The sequence below is a fragment of the Lipophrys pholis genome, assembly GCF_963383615.2.
Source record: "Lipophrys pholis genome assembly, chromosome: 6".
NCBI lineage: Eukaryota > Metazoa > Chordata > Actinopteri > Blenniiformes > Blenniidae > Lipophrys > Lipophrys pholis.
The window spans coordinates 7,859,101-7,883,318 of NC_137629.1; the positions used below are offsets into that span (position 1 = coordinate 7,859,101).

General features: G+C 40.1%; 1 protein-coding gene across 1 annotated transcript in view; it reads right to left on the bottom strand.

The window, feature by feature from the left end:
* LOC308111366 (uncharacterized protein) overlaps positions 1-23,838 on the bottom strand; it is a 110,695-nt gene extending 86,857 nt beyond the window's left edge. Inside the window, exons 1-2 of the mRNA XM_080466231.1 lie at positions 23,775-23,838; positions 23,336-23,665 (exon numbers count right to left, since the gene is read on the bottom strand). Coding sequence (XP_080322357.1) covers positions 23,336-23,665; positions 23,775-23,817 — 373 coding nt within the window. The 5' untranslated portion in view covers positions 23,818-23,838. The remainder of the gene's footprint in view (positions 1-23,335; positions 23,666-23,774) is intronic.
* Between the last annotated feature and the right edge of the window lie 380 nt (positions 23,839-24,218).

Below are 24,218 nucleotides of genomic sequence, written 5' to 3' on the forward strand. Positions count from 1 at the left end.
CATCCCTGTGTCATTTGCAACCCTGCCTACATTTTACCGCACTCTCTGTAGTGCAGTGGTGTAGTCTACGTGATACGCAGGTACACGCCGTATACCCACTAGAAAAGGTCCAGAATATCTGTACACCCACTGAAAAATGCACAAAGAAACGTATCAGCATTGTTTTGTGACAAAACTTTCACTCTCCTGTTCATAAATTCACCTTTTCTGTGTTACGAAGCGGCACTTTTGGACCATAGGGGCTTCTGTCAAGCTTGACGTCACCCGACGTAAGTGCTTTAAGTGGGCCGGTATACTCCGGTAATACAGTACCGGCACTTTTAAATTTTACCCCTCAGCGTACCGGGACTTTTTTCTCGCGATTATAAGCCGCTACTTTTGTCACACACTTTGAACCCAGCGGCTTGAACAATGAGGCTAATTTGTGGATTCTTACTGGTATTCACAGGATTCATGCCGACAACACATGGGTGATGCGTTCAGGTGCATCACGTAACTCTGCCCTCCGTGGCTGCGCTCCAGGGCTGACCAATCGTCCTCAGAGGAAAACCTTCTCTCCTCACAATCACAATCAGAAAATACTTTATCAACAGAGATAAAACTCTTAGTGTTTGTGTATTTTTCCAGGGTCCTCTGTATCAGTTTTCAAGTGGATTCACTGAAGCATTTTTTCACAATCACACACTAAAATCACACCTAATTGAAATATTGCTGTCATGGCAGATTCTTTAAAACTCCCTAAAAAATATAATTGTTTTCAGTAAACTGCACCACATTAGTTCTACATGGCCCTAGGTTCCTTTGTGTCAATTTTCAAATGGATTCACTGCAGCTTTTTTTTTTTCACAATTCCACACTTAAATTACACTCAATACATGTACTGCAGTACAGACTGATTAAAAAAAATTCCCACAGGGACAATAAAAGTATATCTGAACTTATTCAGGATGGTGTGTAGTGACATTCACTCATCTCTCTCTCTTTCGCTCTCATTCTTTCCTTTATTTTTGGGGGGAAATTATTAAAAGTCTGCCAATATTTAAATAAATATGCAATTACTTACAACATGTACTTTTTAAAAAAAATTTAATCTTACACTATTATAATAAAGCAGCTGGTGGATCCACACGCTGCACAAGGTGCCTTATTTTACACTGTCCACCTGCCGTACAAAATGTCTGGGCACGCCACTGAATATTATGTTTTTGTCCATATTTGTATGAGAAACTGACAGCATGTCACCAAGAGGAGTACTGGTATTTATTTTTTTCCACTTAAAGTACTGCCCGACGTTGACTACGACGGAAGCAGTGGAGTTTTGGCGTGAACAAGACGACAACTTACAGCAATAGTCAGTGAGGAAGGAACGTGGAGAAAAAACAATGAAAAGAAAAGCAAGCCAGATGACACTATATCAGTGTTTCAGTAAGCCTACTGCTTGCCTTGTTACTACTGCCGCTTTGGGGGACACTACAGCTCCAGCTGACGCTAGTTTTAGGGAGCCTGATGACATTGAAGAGGCCACAGCAGCTTTAACCGATGAAAGGGAAACTTATTTGTCTTGCCTTGTCACTGGCTGTTCAGTAGTTAATTAAAGTCCAGCTGTTAAAGACTGGTTTACATCTTGTATTGCTTACGATACATTTACATTTGGATTTATCTTTCATGATCTCAATTATGTGTGGATGCATACTTTATGCATTATTGAGAGTGGTGGTTCTTGGTTGTGGCTGTTTTAGAGCAGCTGCTGCTCTGGGAGGGGTGCTGCGGGACAGATGTCGCTCCAGGATGGGGGTGTACGAGGCTGGGATTGGAAAAATCTGAGTATACCCACGAGAATAAACTAGACTACATCATTGCGGTAGTGTGACCGCGCAACACATTTGGTCTGGGTGCGTTTTGCCTTACCGTACTGTACCGTCCGGCCCACCGTGCTCAGGGATGTACTGCAGTGGGACCGAGGCTCGAAGAGCCGCAGCAGAGGGACCAAAGAGCCGCATGTGGCTCCGGAGCCACGGGTTGCCGACTACTGACCAACAGTGCACTTGTGCTCATGTCAATCCTGACAATAAATTTGTAAGAATGTCACTTATATATGACAGACTCAAAAAAGTATTGTGACTCAGCATGTGCCCTAGATAACATTGATTCATAATACTTTTTGGAGCTTGTCATATATAAGTGACATGTTTACAAATTTATTGTCAGGATTGACACCAATTGGCACAGTTGATCTCGTGATTAGGAAACATACTTGTCATGGAAGAGGTTTAGGTTTGATCCCAGGTGGTGTTTTTTCCTCCGTTCCGTCATGTTATCCAGAGGTCTTGTTTGGACGTTTATATGATGTCCAGACAGGACGTCCATGCAATGTCCAGGAAAGACATACAAAAAACCTACACAGTGGGTGGAGCCAACAGGTGAAATACTGCTCCTGCAGCGGTGCACTGTGCGCTCCCGTAGACAAACAATCAGACCGAGCAGGAACAAGAAGTGTTGCTGGTAAGTTACAAACATTCAGATGTAAAGTTACACATTGCTGCACAAATCCACAGCTTGTATGCTGCTCCACAACAATCCTTTCTCTCCTCTTTATGTTCAGAATGTTGTTTCAGCTGCCTTCTCCTTGTTATCCAGTTATGACAGCCCTGCATGGAGCATGTTGTTAGATATTTTTTTTTTTTCTAGTTTCTAGATTCTGCATGTTCCTAAACTGTGGCTGGCTCAAGAACAACAGATCTGAGATCGTTATGAATTAACACAATTATTTAATAAAGACATTCTCAGCACATGGTCAGCTGCACAGGTCACGGCCGTGCTCTCCAACACTTAAGGTGAAAGAAAGAGAGAGATTCTACACAAACAGTGGGTACGTCCGAAAAGTCCCTCCTATCTCCTTATCTATGGACTTTACCTTAACCCCGCGGCTGACGGGTTAAGTAAAGGTGTTAGAAGGCTTCCTAAAGGAGTTAGTGAAAGGCGATCACGGTGGTGTGGCAGTCGGACCTGACTTTCACTGAGTGACGTCATAATAATGCGTTGGCGGCGCAAGTTAGTAACGTCCGGAGCATGTAATGCTACACAGCGCTAACTGGTTAGCAGGGTTGGGGAGTAACGGACTACATGTAACTGCGTTACGTAATTAGGACAGAAAAGAAATGTAACTGTAATCCGTTACAGTACATACAAAAATGTGTAATCTCGTTACAGGTATATTAGATAAAAGCTTGGATTACTTAGCGAGATTACAATAGAAAATGAGATCGCATGAACTAGAAATGCAGCTGACACATGCGCCGTCCACTGGCATTGCGACTCGTACCAACGCTTTAAGGTAGACTGCAACAACAAACCCACGCCTGAGACGACGCGTTGCCATGGATACTGCCGGCAGCTGCTCTCGTCATGGCTGCTCCCGGGGAAAGAAACACATTTTCTGGCTGGAAACTCCGACATCATTTTGTTTTGAAGTCAGAGAAGGTTCTTAACCTCTCTGTACAATGTAAATTATGCCTCCCAGCCGTGAAAGTGTTGTCAACGTCTAACCTGAAGAAACATCTACAGGTAGGAAACAACCTGCTCACTTTTACTAACACACACCTGGACTCTGTCAACTAGTTTTATTAGCTCGCTAACCTGTCAGTAACCTGCCAATACCGTTACTTGTGTGGATGGTAGTAGGCCATTCTCAATACGTTTAGAGGATCTCATCTTTAAGGTATTAATTGGGGCTAAACGTGCCATAACTTTTTTTTTTTAAGTCTGCTCATTGACTCAGCAGAGGGTCCAGCGGGTTGGTCAGTTATTATCAATCAGTGATTTATGCTGCCAGATACAGCCTCTCAAACATTTATATTTAGTCTAGAAAAAACCCCCAATAACATTAAAACCAATGAGAGAGAGAGAGAGAGAAAGAGAGAGAGAGAGAGAGAGAGAGAGAGAGAGAGAGAGCAATCTTATACACAGCAATTTGTGTATGCTGTGTATAAGATTTGTCAATACACTGATGACACATTTATGGAAGCCCATTTCCACCATTAAAAAAAAAAAGAAAAGAAAACTCCCACTTAAGTAAAAAAAATAAAAAAATCCCATGGGAAGTTATAATTATGACATGGTAAGTCAAAATTATGAGATACCATCTGCGCATGCCCACCATTATACTGTGATGTTCTGTCTTGTGAGCTGCCAGAGAGCCTTGTGGTCATTAAGTCCTGAATCAGGTAGGTTTCACTTTCCATATGGCATTTCTAATTGTGACAGCTACTGTCACCTCTATAGCATCCTGTGTTGTCATATTTCCCATTGATAATGTAGTAATTGAGATATCCCCACTCCAGTTTGGGAAAGTTGGCACAATATTAACATATTTGGACTTCAGGCATCAAAAACTCTTCAATGAAATGTCCTCACCAAACTATCAACGCATCCTTGCCATCAACGTGAGGTATTAACTGTGCTACGAGAGCATTACGTCACTGCGACCCGTGATGCACAGCGCATGAGTCTCTCCGTTGCTTTGATTAAAATTAAAGTGTCACTTATCAAACTCAATTTGTGACTTGTACATGGTTTTAAGATGTCTAAGCTGTACTTCTGAGAGCAAGAGTCATTTAAACTGTACCAGATGGATGACCTTAGTGACTATTTAAAGTCACGACATGTGCCTGAGGAAGACATACAGCGAATGGAACGGGGGAAGGTACTTTATAGCGGATGTGTTTTATTAATTAATTGTTTCTTTTTTTAAAGTGTGGATATGCTTCATGAAAACATATTTCTGATTAAAGGTTAATTGTTATAGCTTAATACATTTTAATGAAGAATTCTCTTTTTAATTTTCTTTATTTTAGATTGATTCTGGTGTTCTATGCCTCATGACGGACGACCAGCTAAAGGAGGATCTGCCATCCTATGGTGATCGACTGGCTGTTTTTGGACACTGCAGACGAAAGGAAAGAGAACCGAGCAGTCGCAAGTCAAAGACTCTCCAGAAACAAAAGTGATGAAGTGTTCGAGAAGGAGCACCAGAAACATCCAAAAAATGCTCAGAAGAATCAGAAACATTGAGATTGGATGGATGCACTACAGAGAGGAGGGATTTATGCAGGTACGCACCAAAAAAGGTGGAGGAACCAGAAAAGTGAGTGTCCCAAAATACATTAAAAAGCAGGGCATGACTGAAAAAGCTGTGCAGTTGTTTTTTCCAGATGGAAAAAATACAGTAGGGATTGTCAGTGATTTTGACATTGATTTCAGTGATTTTCAGGAGCATTCATTAGATGATAGTATCACAGTTGGGGAACTGTATGACAAGACCAGGCTGCCTCTCTTGCGTTTCTATTGAACAACCAAAAAAAAAGACATCACCAGTGGCACACATCAGGAAGAGGGTACTCGTGCTGCAAGTGCACAACCAAGTGAAAACACAAATGACAGATCTGATATTGATCACCATTCTCCAGACGCTGCTGCAGCAAACATTGTGGAGATCAATTCTTCAGATATCATCGACATTGAAAGCAGCACAGTGTTTGCTAATCCAACTGGTGAAGGTCTCTGTAATGTACGCCACAGGCCGCACATCTGACACATCTGGTTTACCTGATCATGGTGCATTACTTCATGTGGATTCTTTAGATAGTAGTGATGTTGTAACGTTCCACACACAAAGGATCTCCGACATGGAGTACTCCAGTCTTGATGATACCATGCCTCTCTCTGAGGACCTGTCTTTTTAACCATTTCTGCCTCCTGCAGTGGAAACGTTGCAGGAACAAGCCAATCAGACCCAAAGAGTTAAGAAAATGATTGTTCTTCAGTGGACAAATTCTCAGAGAACTTAAGTGTTTTCTGAGGAAAGTATCCAAGAGAATGAGGTTTCCTTTAGACTTGTACTTCCTGATGGAAAGCTTGAAAAGGCTGTGGACGATGGAGGAGTTTTGAGGGATGTGTTGTCAGAATTTTGGATTGACTTCTATGAGCAATGCACTATGGGAAATGGCTTCAAAGTGCCATTCCTGCGTCATGATTTTGGTCAAAATGAATGGGAAAGCGTGAGCAGAATAATTACATTTGGCTGGCAGAAAGAGAAGTACCTTCCTGTAAAACTTGCACCTGTACTTCTGGAGCAGGCAGTTCTGGGCTCTTTGGAGAGTGATCTTGTGGACATCTTTTTCAAGTATGTGTCAGAGTCTGAGCGAAGGATCTTTGAATCTTGCAGATCAGATTTTGACAGTGTTGATCAAGAAGAATTGTTGGAAATCATGGATCTTCACCACTGCCGGAGACTCAAACAGCAGATAACATTGACTAAATTCTGAAGGAGCTTGCTCACCAGAAACTGATTCAGGAGCCTGCTTTCGTGATCGAACAGTGGAGCAACACACTGGCACCTGTGAAATCAGAGCTGAAAGGGATTGTCGCTGTCTATGAAGAACTTCAGCCAACTTCAAGAAAAACCATGAGATCAATTACATACCCAGCTCCCCGAATGCTCAGGAGAAACAAATAGTCAAGTATGTAAATGCATATCTCAGAGAATCAGACACCCAGCACCTCCCCTCTTTCCTCAGATTTTGCTCAGGATCAGACTTGTTCACAGGAAAGAGCATCAGTGTCAGCTTCAGGCAAGTGGAGGGATTTCAGAGACGTCCTGTCGCTCATACATGTGGCTGTTACTTGGAGCTGTCTGTGAGTTATGACAACTATCCAGACTTTCAACATGAAATGAACAAAGTCTTAGAGAGCAATGTATGGGTGATGGACATAGTCTAAGCTCCAATCAATTCAACAAACAAATCTGAAACTAATAAAAGCCTATTTATTTTTTTTAATGTTCAAGCAGCATCAATATGTGTTCAGGTGCTTTTTGTTTGTCGTTTTTGCACTTCCCTCTCAACCATATGCTGTTCATTATTCAATGATCGTTTAACTGTTTGAATAAAAAAAATCTGTTCATGCATGTGTGGATTTTGCATTTAACACAATTAGAATTGACAGTTGCAATTATGTACGAAGCTTTATTTTTTTCCTGGAACAATACAGAAAAGAAAAAGCGAAACAATTTGGAGAGGTGAATGTGACAGTCTCCACGTATCAGGTAGGTTTCACTTTCAAAGTTCTACATCAAGTTCAGTATTAATCAGCTGCCTCAGTTTGATATACAGGTCAACTGTTTCAAACACATCATTTGTTAATGTCAGATTATACTCTGACATGAGGTCCACACAGACATGGAACACATCTTCATCACATGGGAAGTCCTTGTATTATGTTAAGGGTCAATTTGACCCATTTCAGTTTTTGAGTTGACTAAAACATTGGTTCCCTTTTTTTCTTCATGAAAGTTTGTGAGGTTTTTTTTGTGTGCCGTATTTTAGAGGGACAAAGTTCAGACAAATACCTGCTGACACTCTGAATGGCTCAAATCCTCTAAAGGTCTTTTTTTAGATGTCTTTGCTCCTCTGAAAAAGACATCTTGTGCTGAGGGCTGCTCCTCGCTGCTCAGCTCAGACGGAGGATGTTCAATGGTCAGATTATGGTTGTTGCTAAAGCTGGTGGGGCTGGAGGAGGGCTGCTCAACATTTTCCTATCTATCAAAGCTCCATTTGTCACAGGTCTCCATGTATTTGATAGAAGATTCCACACTGGAAGATTTCCAAGATTGTTGTTCTCATATGCTGAACGACCTCAGTGCAGAATGAATTAGAGACTAGTTCAAAGTGATCAAACACTATGATCATTAGTGGAAATAATGTCTGACAGGTATTGGGATTAGCCTCTTTCTCAGCCCTCTGGCACTGAGCAAGACTGTCCCTTAGTATTTCTAGTGATACATGGAGCCTGTCCTTCTTCCAGCGGCGCTCTGCCTGTCTGCAGCGCTGTTTGAGGGCCCGGGTAGAGTTATTTAACTAAGGATCATACCTGGACTTGTTGGACCTGCACCGAAAAGGAGCAATAGTGTCCAGGATCCCAGAGGAAGTGGAATAAAAAGATGACAGGAAGCTGGCCGGGCATTCCGTAGGAACATTTCCAGCACAAACAGAAAAATCCAAGTCCACAAAAGCAGCAGCAAACACTGCAGCTGCAGGTGAGGTAATTATCTGACGGCGAGATGCGGGAAAAGGAGGCTGGATAATAGGTGGAGGAGCAAGAACCACAACAATAATAGGGAAATGATCTGAGACTCCCATCTCAGATCATTTCCCTATTATTTGTGAGGTTCTTTCACAAAGTGACAAAGCAAGACCATGAGAAATAATTAGGTCTAACGTATGCCCGGCATTGTGCATTGATTTTTCAACACAGAGAAGATGTATTACACATCTGTGCATAAAGGGTCTTGACATTTAAAATATGTTTACCCTTATAACAACCAAGCGCTTTAAATCACTGAGTACAAACTGTTACATGAATCTCTGTCAAAGAGGTTAAAACTATTGTGTTCTCAGTTGTCATTTTCATCATGAGGGCGAAACAGTGGAGTTCCCCTGAGCATTTCTGCAGCAATGAATCCTAACGACCACACATCAGTAGAGGGGTTAAAAGGAGCTACCAGCATCATATTTTCTGGCTTTAAGTCGGCGTGAAAAAGTCCTGCATTCTCCAAGAACCACAAGGCTACAGCAATGTGAAACAAAAGACACAACAACACAAAACATTAAATGCATTTCAAACACTAAAATAATTTTACAGTAATTTTAAAGAACTGAAGATACACATGAATCTATAACCGCCAAATACGATGCAAATACTTTACTCTGGATTTCAGACTTTCTTTCCTCTTACTTTAAAATGGAAGCTATCATATAATGGAAGTTGCAACTGGGGATTTTTAGTAAAGCAAAACATGGAATCAAGAGATATAAAACAAGATGAAAAGAACAAAAGAGAGTGAACAGAAGAAGTGAAAACCTGTTGGATAATGGGATGGATATCTTGCAGTTGAAGAAATCCCTGACCTCTGATGGAGTCAGACTGATATCGAGCTTCTTGAACTCAAGACACAAATGTCCATCACAGAAGACCTCATTGCAGCTCAATGTTGAATTGCCTTGAGCCCAAAGCTTTCAAGGAGCCCAGGATATTCAACTCGAATCACACAAGATAACTTGAAATAAAATAGTTTACACACAAGCGCACACACACATACATGTGTGTCTATTTTTTGCAGATTGTCCCCACTTGATAGGACGTCCCCCCAACTGAAGAACAGGACTCCACTCTTTGCGTATTGGCTGCTTTTATTTTCTTTTGCAGTCATTTGCAGCAGGTGGAAAAACCTCAAAGGAACAAAGGGAATGCAGGATAAGCACATGTAAATATGGTTTGTTTTCAGCTTCACAGATTTTACACACCTTTCTTAACAACAAGCACATTTGATTCCATTCTGTGTTTTTACTCTTGAAGAATTTAAATTGTATTTTAACTAAGTGTACATGTTTTAGCAGTCTTATGGTGTTACCATCCCAAGATAAGAAAATTAAATCACAAAATAATAATTTCCACATGCCTACTAAGTATTTATACTTTTCACCCTCAATTCTTAACTTTTTATTCTAGTAAGTTTTAGCAAATCAAACGTTTACGTTTAGTAAATCAAATAGTCAATCCATGATTCAAAATACAAATAAACAGTTCAGAAACTCTAATTTCAAAATTATAGCATTATTTTCTTCACTGTTTTCTCACAATCAACGATCAATCATTTTAAATCAAATGAGTTCTGTTCACATGTCCGTGCTTTTTGATTCCCAGCGCACTTGAACGCACCACAAAGCCACCTACTCCCGCAATGTAAACAGTCATGGCGGCGCTCACCGGCTGTTCTTCACACGTCTTTTGACGTGCCTTTGAGGAGATCGCCTGCACGATGGATTTGCCTCGCTCGAGATACTTGTGGCTGATTTGGCTCGCGCTGCCCGCGTTGATTGAGCCACCCGTGTCACTCTCTGCTTCAGATCTCTCATGTGCTTTGTTTTCTCCTCCTCCGGAGTGCGCGCACTGGAGGGATATAGGTTCTGCCCTCTGACGCGACACCTCCGTCAAGGAGGAGGGAGTGAGAGGGGCAAGGCAGCTCGACTACAACCAAACAATGACTTTCTCAGGTTGTGAGGACCATGATCTTGGAGTTCTTTGTGAGGACCCCCATTTCCACTGCTGAGTTAGAATGTCACTTTAAATGTCAGAAAAGAGAAAGTAAAAAAAAAAAAATCTTACTGCTACACTTGTGAGGACCAACCATTGTTGCATGACATTTTTTTTAAGTGGGATGACCTGCACATACCTCCACGTTACCAATTAATAATAATATTAATATTAATAATAATAATAATAATAATAATGATGAAATCTAAGCAAATTAATCATGATCCAGTTCTGTTAACTGATTATCTTCAAGTTTTATGAGGCTTTTTTGCCTGTTTAGCATACTTCTATTGAATAATTATTTAATCAGGTATTTGTTGTAGCTGAGTGTAATTTTTTTTGTCATTTGTATTCTGACATAATTACTGTTCTCACAAAATTCAAGTGCAACTTTGAGGACATGCATTTTAATATGCTGCATTAAAACAAAAACAAAAACTTTTGTCTTTCAAAATTTTACCTTAAAAGAAGTTTTACTCATGTTGTCCACCCTCTAAGCCCCATTTTTTTTTCAGTAGAGTTAATAGTTCAATCTGCATTCTGTTTATTGGGGCAGTGTTGGCTGAGAGGAAAACTTGGGATAAGAAGCTCGTAGGATGTCATCCTCACTACAGACGGATTACCCTGTGGATCCTTGAGCAAGATGTTTGACCTTCATCAGCTCCCTGAAGCACGTCTGCCCCCTAGAAACAGGATTGGTCAATGTGGAAAAGGAATTTCTCCCAGGGAATTAATAAATTAAGATTAGTTGGATTGTTGATTAGTTCAAATTTCAAAATTCAAGAAAAATGTCACAAGAATAAACCAAAAACATTTTTTATTCAAAATTATGTTATATTTCAAAATGAAAACAAAACATATTTGAAAAAACTAAAAAATGATACCTTATAATTTTGAACAGTTTTTTATATGTTCGGATGACGGACGGCAACTCCGGAGACTCTCAGTTTTAGTACTGAGTTCAGATAAAGTCATTATAGTGGGTGACTTTAACATTCATGTGGATGTTGACAATGATAGCCTTAAGATTAACATCCTACTACAAAGACGAGAACACATCATCGGGCTTAAAGGTACAGCACTAAATTGGATCCGATCATATTTATCAGACAGGTTCTACTTTGTCCATGTTCACAATGACTCTTCAGTCCAGACTGAAGTTAAACATGAAGTTCCACAGGGTTCTGTTTTATGTCCCATACTTTTCCCATTATACATAATTTCTGTGGAGAATATTATTTAAAAACATTCCATTAACTTCCATTGTTATGCAGATGACACACAAATCTATTTATCTATGAAACCAGACGATAATAACCAACTTTCTAAAAGACAAGCTTGTCTTGAAGACATAAAGGCTTGGATGAGACGTAATTTCCTGCTTCTGAACTTAGATAAATCTGAAATTATTATATTTGGCCCAAAACATCTGAGAGAGAAATGATCTAAAGATAAAGTAACAATAGATGGTATTACTTTGACCTCCAGTACCACCGTGAGGAACCTGGGAGTTATTTTTGACCAGGATTTATCCTTCAGCTCCCACATTAAACAAATCTGCAGGACTACCTTTTGTTACCTCCGTAATATTTCCAAAATTAGAAACATGTTGACTCAGAGTGATGCTGAAAAACTAATCCATGCATTTGTTACTTTGAGAGTAGACTATTGTAACTCCCTATAATCAGGGTGTCCAAATCACTGCTTAAAAAGTCTTCAATTGATTCAAAATGCTGCAGCGAGAGTCCTGACAAGAACCAGCATCAGAGGTCACATCATTCCAATACTAACCTCACTTCACTGGCTCCCTGTTAAATCTAGAATAGAATTTAAAATCCTCCTTCTAACTTATAAAGCTCTTAACAACCAGGCTCCATCATACCGTAAAAGATCTGTTAGTCCCATATCTCCCCAGAAGAACACTTGGTTCTCAGAGTGCTGGCTTACTGGAGGTTCCTAGGTTTTCTAAAAGTGGAATGGAGGCAGAGCTTCTAGCTCTCAGGCTCCTCTTATGTGGAACCAGATCCCAGTTTCAGTTAGGGAAGCTGAAACAGTCTCTACTTTTAAGGCTAGACTCAAGACTTTTCTATTTACTAAAGCTTGAGAGCCACGTCATTGCGTCACTCCAAAACGTGATACGTCACTGACTTCACCATTTTAGCGCTGACAGCGCTCATACAAGAACCAGGAGATGGATTTCATTCATTGGTTTGGTCCGGATCGCTCCATCTAGTTTGGCCTGAACCTCGGATGCAGACCAAAGAGCGAGAAAACATTGAGTTTTTTCACTCCCGTCTTGCTTTCGTCCGGAGCCCCTGAGTGGCCATTGAGAGAAAACAAAAATAACACGTGAATGAGCTTATTTTTTAACATTTTGGCATTACATTGTAAATTTCTGCTCCTTTCACTTTATTTCTGGATGAGTCTGAATCAAAAGCTCCAACATCGGAGAAGAATGGAGGTGTAGAATGATAGAACGCAGCTCTAGAAACTGTTTCCATTGGCAACCTACGTTAAGACACTGATTAAAGTTCTCTTTCACATGAAGCACCATTAAAAGGCTCATTTCATGCCTATAAAATCCCGGTGGGGAGCGTGGCCACCACCAGTGTAGCGACCCCTTTGAGGAATCGCTGGCGATAAAAGATTAAATTAAAAACCTAATAAAAGTAAATAAATAGATAATAGATAAAGTAGATAAATAAATAGGTAATACACATATCTGCAAACATAGATATATATACATATATAACAATCAGTTAAAAGGCCTGATTTTAAAAAGGTGAGTTTTGAACCTTTTTTTTTTTTAAATCTCAACGGTCTCTGCGGCCGTGCGGCTCCCCGGCAGGCTGTTCCACAGACAGGGGCCATAAAAGCTGAATGCAGCCTCCCCGTGGGTTTTGGTTCTGGTTTTAGCCACAAATAAAAGGCCGGCGCCGGAGGACCTCAGGGCTCGTGAGGGTCGATACAGTAAAAGCAAGCCAGATAAATAAGAGGGTGCAAAACCGTTAAGACACTTAAAAACTAATAAAAGAACCTTAAAATTGATCCTGAAGCGAACGAGGAGCCAATGCAGAGATTTTAAAACAGGCGTGATGTGGGCCCACCCTCTGGTCCTCGTCAGCACTCGTGCAGCAGAGTTTTGTAGAAGTTGGAGAGCTGACAAGGTTTTTTTGGGGAGACCAGAGAGCAGGGCGTTACAATAGTCTAGCCTCCAGGAGATAAAAACATGCATTAGCACCTCTGCGCTTGCCTGAGAGAGAAGTGGGCGGACTCTGGCTATGTTCTCCAGGTGATAAAAAACAGTCTTTGTCACATTTTTGATGTGTGAGATAAAATTAAGTTCAGAGTCAAAAGTCACGCACAGGTTTTTTACAGATGAAGATGGGTTACAATCTAGCAGTTTTGGTAAAAGGCTCTCTGGCATTCAGGACCTATAACTAAAACCTCTGTTTTGTCCTGGTTGAGCTGAAGCTGAAGCTTGATATCTAAAATGCAGTTAAGAAGGGCATCAATTGGCCTTGTGTCCTCAGGAGACACCGCCACATACAGCTGTGTGTCATCAGCATAGCTATGGAAGCTGATGCCATGTCTCCTGTTGACGTCCCCTAGTGGCAGCATGAAAAGATTAAAAAGGATTGGGCCTAAAATCGATCCTTGGGGAACCCCACAGCTGACTTCATGGGTTCCTGAGGAATGTGTATCCATACTTACAAAGAAGCGTTGATCTGTGAGATAAGAACTGAACCACTTAAAAACATTACCAGAGACGCTGCTCAGATTCCTGAGTCTATCTAATAAAATGACATGATCAATGGTGTCAAAAGCAGAACTAAGATCCAATAAAATCAAGACTGTGAGCTGTTGGGAGTCTTGATTGCACCTGTTGTCATTTAAAATCTTTAAAAGGGCTGTCTCTGTGCTGTGGTTCTTCCTAAAACCAGACTGATGCGTCTTTAAAATGTTCTTTGTAAGTAACAAATCATTTAATTGAGTAAAAACAATTTTTTCAAAATTTTTGCTGAAAAATGCGAAGTTTGATACAGGACGGTAGTTATTAAGAACCTTGGGGCCTAAACTGCTCTTCTTCTGTGGTGGTGAAAACACTCGTCTGAAGAGAGCAGTTGACCATGTTTAAAAGCTGTTCCTCAAAGAACCCATAAAAGGACTTAAATGGTCCAGAGTGGCAGCTTTTCTTCCTGTCCCACCCTCTGGCTACATTCCAGGAAGTAGGTGTGCAGCGGAAGCTCTGTCGATTTGATTAGTGGTGATTTCAGAAGGATTCAGTGGAGCAGACATGAGAGGGCGACCACACACACCTGCTCACTTCCACAATGTCTTTTCTTGTGTTTAATGGGGGCTGCTAACATGTGAGGGGGGATATGTGACTTTAAATTTATGAATGGAGAAAGAATTTTATGGTTTATTGCTTGTGCTTGCAATTTCTGCTATTCTTCATACTTTACTCTGTGTGTGTGTGTGCGTGCGTGCGTGCGTGCGTGCGTGCGTGCGTGTGTGTGTGTGTGTGGCTGATCAAACTAACTGGCAGCAGGTTTGAAAACTGTTCTTGACTGCTTTTTGTGCTTCTCACTTGTCTGTAATTAGGGATTAGGGAAATATTAATTAGGGATGCACTGATACCATTTTTTCCAAAACAAGTAGTGTGTGAGTACTTGCATTTGAGTACTCACCAATACCGATACCGAGTACTTAGGCCAATACACACATTTATTTTCTTGCACAAAGGTTAATTGAACAACATTCCTACATTGTGATGTACTGACATCCAATAATTTTTTTTCATGGCACTGCCACATATACTGTTAGAAAACATTGCGTGCGTGGCCCCTTTAAATGATGATCTGCTGGCTTGACCAGTGTGCATGAGCGAGCGAGCGTGCTTATGTAGAGCAGGTCTGGCACGAAGCTGTACATTAGTGATGAGAAACTTGACTCCTTGAACTGACTCACGGGTTTTTGAGTCGTTCATCCAAGTGAATCGGTTGTCTGACTCATTTGAATCATTTGATTCAGTTGCACCTGCTGCTACGAACCACTGGGGAGCATCATGTATAAATGCTGAAACACTTCTGAGGAAAAAAAAATAATTAGTCCACACTAGTTTTTAGTGGCCCTGGTCTCTTTATTCTAGAGTATGTGTGTCGTTTCTGAGGTTTATTTGATCCAGGAAATAAATTAATGATTAAACTGAATAAGTACCAGGCATCCAGAATGACAGATATACAATATAAATATATACATTTGATTTTATAGTTTAGTTTTTTTTTCCTCAAACATTCAGATTTCCATTTTTTACTAGTATCAATAAATAACATGATGTTCATAGGGCAGAACTAATTATAGGGGACAATATTAAAAGTAACACAATACATGCTACAGTCGTATTTTAACATTATTTTTGTGTATTTATTCATGTATTATACATGTATTTATTTCTACAAGCTTTGTGAAACAACCAATGTGTTTTTTTTCTCCACCACCACTCAAAAACCTTCCAAGCGCAGCGCTACTGCAGACTTTCAGGTGAGGGAGGGGCGGAGGGCTCACGGACTGTCACTGGAGCATCTCAGAGCTGCTCACCGATTCAGTGGAGGTGAACGACTCTTTCGAGTTTCGAGCTGACTCGGGAATTCGAGCTGAACGACTGAAGCGAGGTGACTCGGGCATGCGCAATTGTGCACTGAACGTGTCGAGAGCTTTAGCGCCATGGCAGCAACGTACTAAGCAGGGGTGGGGGTATTATTAGTTTCCTGAATAGAATAAAATTGCTGAAACATTTCTGAGGGAAATAATAAGTACACACTACTTTCTAGTGTCGCTGGTCTCTTTATTCGACATTATTTTTGTTGTTTTTTGAGGTTTATTTGAACCAGGAACTATTTTGTGGAAAACCCTCCCCTTTTTTGCTCTCAGCCAATTCCAGGTGAACTCACAGCCATCTCTAACAGTTTCCATAGGAATAATGTGATTGACAGGCTTCTAACCACTAATCGAAGTCATAGAGGTAGAAAGATGGATAGATGGATGGATAGATGGATGGATGGATGGATAGATAGAGATATTTGTCTTTTATCAAACCACCCCAGACACATTATGTCTATGGAACCGGTAGTGGAGATCAATAAAGTAAATTATATTAACCTATGATGACAAACGTACCATAAATACCATCAAACAAATTCTCCAATGTCACAGATTGAGCTCAGGTACAAGTCGGTCAGTCCAATCTGCAATGTTGAAGAGTGATTTAAACAGAATGTACAATTCATAAAAAGTGGTATGCTTCTACTAAATCAAATCCCTTCTGATTAATTTCATTAAGCTAAGACCACCAATTTTAAACAGGAAAACATGCTATATGATTGTGAAAAAAGAGGGAAAGATCAAAACTTCTCAGACGGAAATCTTTATTTTTCTGTCACAACCTCAAAGTTAACTAGATTAACCAACCAAGAATAGAATGCAAAGGAAAATACCAAAGTGAAACATCACAGTGAAATGTCAAAAATTCAAATTTGGAATAGAAAGTAAACAGAAACTGGAACTAACACTAAAATTAATAAATAATAATAAAATAACTATGTACAAAAAGTAAATGAAGGCTCTTCACAAATTAAGAATGAGTGCAAATCTTGTAAACAATCTTCCAAAGTAAATGCAAATACAAATGACACTGTAAAATAACAATGAACTTTCACCAGTGCAATATAAGAATAAAATATAAACACAGAAATAATGTAAGAATAAAAATAATAAGTAAAAGGAATAACAACTATTTAAAGAATGTCAAATGCCATGCAAAAGCCAATGCAAAAAACATTTGGAAGTAAAACAATTATTCAAATTTCAACAATGCAAAAGTAACACAACACAACAATGTGCCAAGTAAGCCTTCTCTCTGAATCCTCCTCACAAATTTGCATTTAGGAAAATCATCAACAACGGAAAATGGTTGAAAATCCATGGCTATCATCTTAACCAGAGCCTCGTCTGCCTTGGTCTGCTGCAGCGGCATCATGGGCCTTGAGACAAATGCTCCCATGGAGGATTGTCTCTGTTTTTTTCTTGGCGGTGCTTCTTCTTGTTCTGATTGTCTGTTTGTGTTCTGTTGATCAGTAGCAGCAGAGACGCTGGTGAAAAAAGCAGTCATTGTGGCTGCTGCTGCTGCTGCTGCTGCTGCCCTTTGTGCCGTGGTCTCAGGTTGGTCTTGGCGGTGCATCACAGTGGGATGCTTGCTGGCTAAATGCCTTTTCATATTCAAAGTACTTCCTTGCCGAAATGATAAAAGTCCTCTGCAAACCAGGCATTTGGCATGAGTTGGACTTATCATCTCAAAATGCATCCAGATAAGGCTTCTTCTGCGTTTATTCATTTTCTTTCTTTCAAACTATCGGCAGGAGTCCCTGAAGTCCATTGATTGTCCGCAGTGATCGTTCCAGCAGCGAAATTACACCGTGGGAAAAAACTGGTGGCCCACAGATTGCCCCCACCCATCCTCATTAAGCATCAAATAAATATCAGGTAGTCAGAATGGCAAATATAGAATATATATTTATATATGTATGATTTTTAAAGTTTCTTTTTTTTCTTCAACATTTTGATTTTCTTCTTACAACTTTCAAATACAGTTTTAAGAGAACCAATAAATAACATGATTTTCAAAGGGTGGACCTAATTATAGGGGACAGCATTAAAGGCAACAAAGTTGTATTTTAACATTATTTATTGTGTATTTATTCATGTATTTATTTCTACAAGCTTTGTTAAACAAACTATGTGATTATTTTCCTCCTCGATCATTCAGAAACTTTCCGAGCGCAGCACCACTGCAGACTTTCAGGTGAGGGAGGGGCGATTCCGTTGAGGTGAACCATTCAGAGGAGGTGAACGACTCTTTCAAGTTTCGAGCTGACTCGGGCATTCGAGCTGAACCACTGAGACAAGCTGACTCGAGCGAGTGAGCTGAAAGCCTCATGTGACTTTATGGAGCTGGTAGCTGCTGTCATAGACATAAACACTAGACCCCGTGCAGCCTGGGTCCGCTCACCGCTCCGATACGTCAGAGCGGCCGCCATATTGTGAGTGGCAAGTCTGACCCGTCAGCCTAAACAAGTCTATGTGACAGCGATGTGCTTTCTGAAGAAAACTACGCAAATATGCATTTACAGGACTGTGAAGAATCATTGCTTTCATTTTTAATGTTTTAAAATTAAAAATAATTTCATTTATTTATTTATTCAATGTAGAATACTAATAGAAAGTATTGAGAGGAAATGGATGAAGTTTGCAAATTGAACATTGGGACGCTGTCCTCTCCTTTTAGAGCAGCAACATGATGGAGCCCATGACAAAAATATGTAAAAGAATTTATTTACACACAATGTGACATTTATGTCCAATAAACCTGTACATTAGGGCACAAATTATAACTTTTTTGTGTAACAAATTTAGATTTTTTTTTTAACATATTTACACACAATAACATATTTACCTATTATACTTTCATTTATTTTTACATAGTTACCTTTAATATTAGATAGAAAATAATTGTTAGATATTTACCTATTACCTATTTCTTTATTGTTACACATTTATCCATTATTACATATTATATGACATATTCTCTTTCAGCTCTTCATTTTGTAGATTTTTCGCTCTCAGTTCCTCCAGAAGACCACACACTGTGCTCTTTGCCCTCCATTCTCCATCTTTTCATTCCTCTTCTCTCTTCTCAGACTCTCCACCTCGGCCATGGCTTCACTGAGTCTGGCTGTCAAAGCATCAGGACATGTGGGCAGTGCATAGGAGAGGTCCTAGTGAAAATAAAAGGATTTACATGTTCAGAGTCCTGTGTTATCACATTAATTCACTGCTTGTGCAACGTGCAATCAATTGATCTGCTATCCTAATCAATATATATAATAATAATGTTTGTGTCCATGTCAGTATGTCTAAAAGGAGTGAGGTGTGACATGTTGCTCACAGCTGTTTGAGCACAGCCAGACAGTACTTCCTACTGGGATCAGGCTGAGGTTCTCCTGCTGGAACAGGCGGGGAACAGTACACTGACTGGTTCTGAGCAACTCATTTCTTTTGAAATGTAATATTCTACACACTGCAACTAAAATAGCCTCCGTTAGATGAACCCAATAGATGTTGATATTGTCGTTGTTGTTGTTTGAGGGCGAGCTTAAGCCAGGGAATAGAGAGAATTTTCCACGGCTCCAGCTCATCTAAGTTAATTTTATATGAGCTAAACACAACGACAACAACAATAAATATGTTTTTCCTACCTGTGGAAGGTAATCCCACGCAGTCCATTGTCCTTATTTTGTCTCCTTGTACAACCAAAAGCAGAACAGTGATTTAGTTGGGTCCTGTTGTACTCTATCATTGTAAGAGCGCTTTGAGATGTTTGTTGATGTGATTTAGCGCTTTACAAATAAAATTGAATTGAATTGAATTGAATTGATGCGGTATCGTTGCTGAAGTCCTGACAAATGCCCCTCACAAGATGGAGGACGCACTGGCGTATGTTCCTGCCAGTCGGTGAGGCGTCTAGTGTTTATGTCTATGGCTGCTGTGCTCAGCAGCTATTAGCGTTAGCGATGCGGCTACTATCACTATTAGCTACTTTTAGCAGCCATTAGCAGTAGCAACACAGCTGCTTTTACCTGAGAGCAACTTAAGCGAGTAATGTGATCTAAATATTTGCAGTTAGACTAGCAGCAGCACAACAATGACATTTCTGTTTTCCTCTCTGCAGCTGGACGGCTGAAGCAAGAATGACTCAGTGAACGAGTTAATGAACGTGATGACTCGTGAGACACAGTTCAGTAAAGCGACTCGTGGGTTTTGAACGATTCGTTCAAATTCGATCATCACACTGCTGCTTTCCACCAGCTGTGAGGCGAAGGAGTTAACTCTGAAGCTGAGGACAGCTTCGGCCCGGAGTACCAGTTGGTCTCCCCTGCATCTTCCGGCCACGGTCTGCAGACCGGAGCAGGAAGGGTTAACTCTGTCATAAGCTGAGAACAAACATTGAACTAAAGTGCTTTCAATAAAACTTTGTCAGAAACCACAGGGTTTCCTCTACATTCATTTAGGAGTGGCGGGTCGCCAGTGTGTGTGTGTGTGTGTGTGTGTGGGTGTGTGTGTGTGTGTGTGTGTGTGTGTGTGTGTGTGTGTGTGTGTGTGTACGTGTGCGCTGGGTGGAACAGACCAAACACAGGCTCTACAGCCAGTTTAAGTAGCAGCAGCTCCATTTCAGTCCACTGTTGCAAGCAGGAGCCTCAAACTGTCATTTCAACGGTTAATTTTCCAAAAATACGGTCGACAAAATAACGTTGTGTACTCCTCATTGCCTGCCACGATATGCGCTCCTCACCGCCCGTGCCTTGCAGCCAAGTGCCATAAACCGCACGCTGCCATAAACCGTTATCGGGGGTCGTGGTATCGTGGCAGTTTTATGAGTACGAGTACGAGTACTCATACCTGGTATTGACCGATACCCAATACTGGTTTAATATATTAATGAATAAAACAGTCTAGTCCAGAATAAGCAGGATGGTATTTACAAGTTCCAGATAGATTCATGGCATCAAAAGCATCATAATAACAACAAACTGAGTTTTATCAAATATTAAAATTTTATATAAATTATCAACAAAACTAAATTGAGCTCAATATAATTCACTTTTTGTTATTTCAGACATGACATACAATCCATATGCAGGCTTACTTACTACTAGAGTACTGCAAATGTGGATTTTAATACAGCCACTGTTAAATGTCTTTAATTCTACTGAAATACAAGTAAAAGTATCTTTTACTGAAAGAATGAACATAATCATGGACACGGGAGACAAGAGGAGGATTTTAAACTTTCAATTAATTATTTTGTTTCGCTCTGGTTGTTTTCTCCTTCTTGTGATGTTGAAGAAAATGTAAACTGGAGGAGTAAACACAAAACCCTCGTCCACCTGGGCCCCAAAAAACATGGAAAAAAAGAAAAGTATGAACTGAAAGATGGCGTGACAAAACAAAGAGGTGTTGTACTCGGCCGACCCTGTACAGGGCCGGAGAAGCCAGCACCGACGCCAGGCTGAGGAAAAAACCCAAACTAGACCCAGATCAAAATGAAGGTGAAAAACCGTCCGGCCGGTCCAGCCAAGTCAAAAGTACTGCTGCTAAGAAAGAAAGCCTACCGGCTACCAGGAAGTAAGAATGAGCGACATGTCACTGCTGACGGCGGGAGAGAGCATGAAGACGAGACGCCTCCAGGAAGCAGAGAGGAAGAGATGGAGTCGGTCGGTGAGAGAGAAAGACCCGGCCTATTTATAGGTGGAGCGGGAGCATTTAAAGAAGAAAATACTACACAGAAGTAAATGGAATCACCAAAAAGAATAGGCTCAAACCGTTTAAGATATCATTTATTTTGTTTATTTAGCCTTTATTCAGCCAGGAGAACCACATTGAGATTAATAATCTCTTTTACAAGTGTGTCCTGGAGAGCTGGGGGGCCGAGGGTCTTGCTCAGGAACCCCCAGTACATGTTTTTTGGACTGAACTAAGACAAATAACAGCGATAAAATACCTATAAGAGAAAAAAAGGGGTGGAATGGGGGGTCCCCATGAAAAATAAATAACATTGTCAGAGTTTGAATTATACCTAAAGTATATATTGCTTCACTCTTCACTTTGGGATGTCCTTTAAAACTTTAATTAACTAAATAACTTTTCAATTGCATTGGGAGTTGTAGCATTTCAATTAAGTTTACCTTCATTAAATACAATCAAAGCACATTTCTCACACAAAAGATAATTAGAATTAAACAAATGGTGAATAAATGTAGACATGAAGCAAATATAAGGTTCAAAAAAAGGGATATTTACAAAAATGCATTTAAAACAGTTTGATTCTCAATTAAAGTAATGAGCGTCCTCAGTAACAATTTATGGTTTGGTACTATTTTATTAAAAAAGCTCAGATACTCCAAATTCCTACTTGATTACATTCATGTGGAATTTGTTACTTCACCCCTGGTGACTATATTTGTAATCAGACATCATGAGCAAAAACTAACAAATATTACCACCAGTTATTAGAATAAGAGTGTAAATTATTAACCAGTTGTGAAAACACACGTCAGTGTTGATCTTCATCTTCCTGAGCCGAATGTTTCCTCTTTCTGCTTTGAGGACTTTTCTCCTGCTGAAGGTTGGTGCAGAATATGTCACTGCAGCTTCATCTCTCTGAGGAAATAGAAGAAAATATTATGATTTTATTTAAGAAGAATTTACTTTTACCAGTCTGTGACTTTACCTCCTGATCACTGCCGGCTGGTGTTCCATGTTTTTCCTTCAGTTTTAGACAGACTGGTGAAAATGACCACCGTCTTCACTCTGTTACAATCATTTTTGTCGTTGGTCCAAATGAGTCCGACCCAAACAATCATAGTTGCAACAAAAGCTGCAGCGACACCATAAAGGGCTGCGGTGGCACTTTCTTCCCACTTATGTTCTAAAAAAAAGAATAGACATTTAATACTGATGATTATTTTCACATTAAAAACCATTTTCCTAGTAAACTAGTCTGTACTTACCTTTACTGTCCAGTTTTTCTCCATTTCCAAACATGATCTCTCCACATGCAGCCACAGCACAGTAATAAGTAGCAGCATCAGAGACACTGACCTTCTTAGAGAAGTTATAGAAACATTTCTGTGAAGCGTTTCCACACTCTGCACCGTCTCCAGCAGTATAAATGAAACTGGGGTGAGATTGATCTGATCCGGCTCTGAACCAGTAAACTCTGGAATGTTCTGGACATGTTTTCTTCTCAGAGTCAGAGAGAACCGAACACTGCAGAGACACCGACTCTCCTGGATGGAACCACTCAGACGGAGGAGCTTGACTGATGCCAGAGAAGACAGACTGGGGTCCTGGGAAGTACCACATAAAAAGTAAGAAACCAGTTGAAGAAAATATATAAATGAATAAATAAATACGTTGGTAAGTATATCCCTTAGTCAATATGGAAGTAAGAAGATATTTGTAAATAAATAACTATTTATATGGAGTTATGGAGTTAAGTGTGTAATTAAAAAATTCAAATTCATGTGAATAAATATAAAAGCCTGCATATAAAATGAGTTCACTTTACCTTTAACTTTTAGAAACACTCCTCTCAATAATGTCATGTTAGTCAACCAGGTTTGTACACAGTAGTAAAGTCCAGTGTCGATCATCTGAGTTTGATTAATGTGCAGAATAAAAGTTCCAGGTCCTTGTTGGGTTGTGAAATGAGGAGTTTGAGTAACTTCTTCATAATCAATGCCCAAAGTTCCTCCCAAGACTTCAGGCTTTTGTCCAGAAATGATTCTGATCCAATACAGCATCACACCGTTCTTGTCTTTCTCTCGAGGACACGTCAGAGTCACATTTTGTTGAGCAGCAACAGACTTTATCTCAACCTTCTCATCACCTGTACAGCCTGAAAGAAACAAGCAAAATCAGCCAGTGAATAAAAGAAACAGAATTTTAAATGTACCATCATCATTCAGTGTATATTTACAGAATCTGACACTTCATCAAATACTTACTCGCGACTCTGATCATCAACAGGAAACAAACTAGGAGCAACATTTTCTGAGGAGTCCACCACTGACTGTTACAATCAGAGCGTTTCCACTTTATTTGAAATCTCATAAAGTGGGAGGGTCAGACATCACGACCATCTGATTGGCTTCTCATCACACTGAAGGATGTGATGAGAAACACGTCCAGGAAATACTTTGTAATACCAACCATGCACCTGAAACACATGAAACAACATCAACAGCAGGCTGTATGGTTGTATCTGTGTAAAGCTCACATGGTAAACACAAAGAGACCAACCGAAGAAGAACAGAACCTTTTTATACTGTTTGAAACCAAAACTGAAGATATGGTGGAGTAAACCTCCTCTTTTCAGAGCATTTTAACTTTTACATAGATGACCTTGTTGGGGTCAGCGTTTGATCAGAATATGCAAATTACCCTAGTGA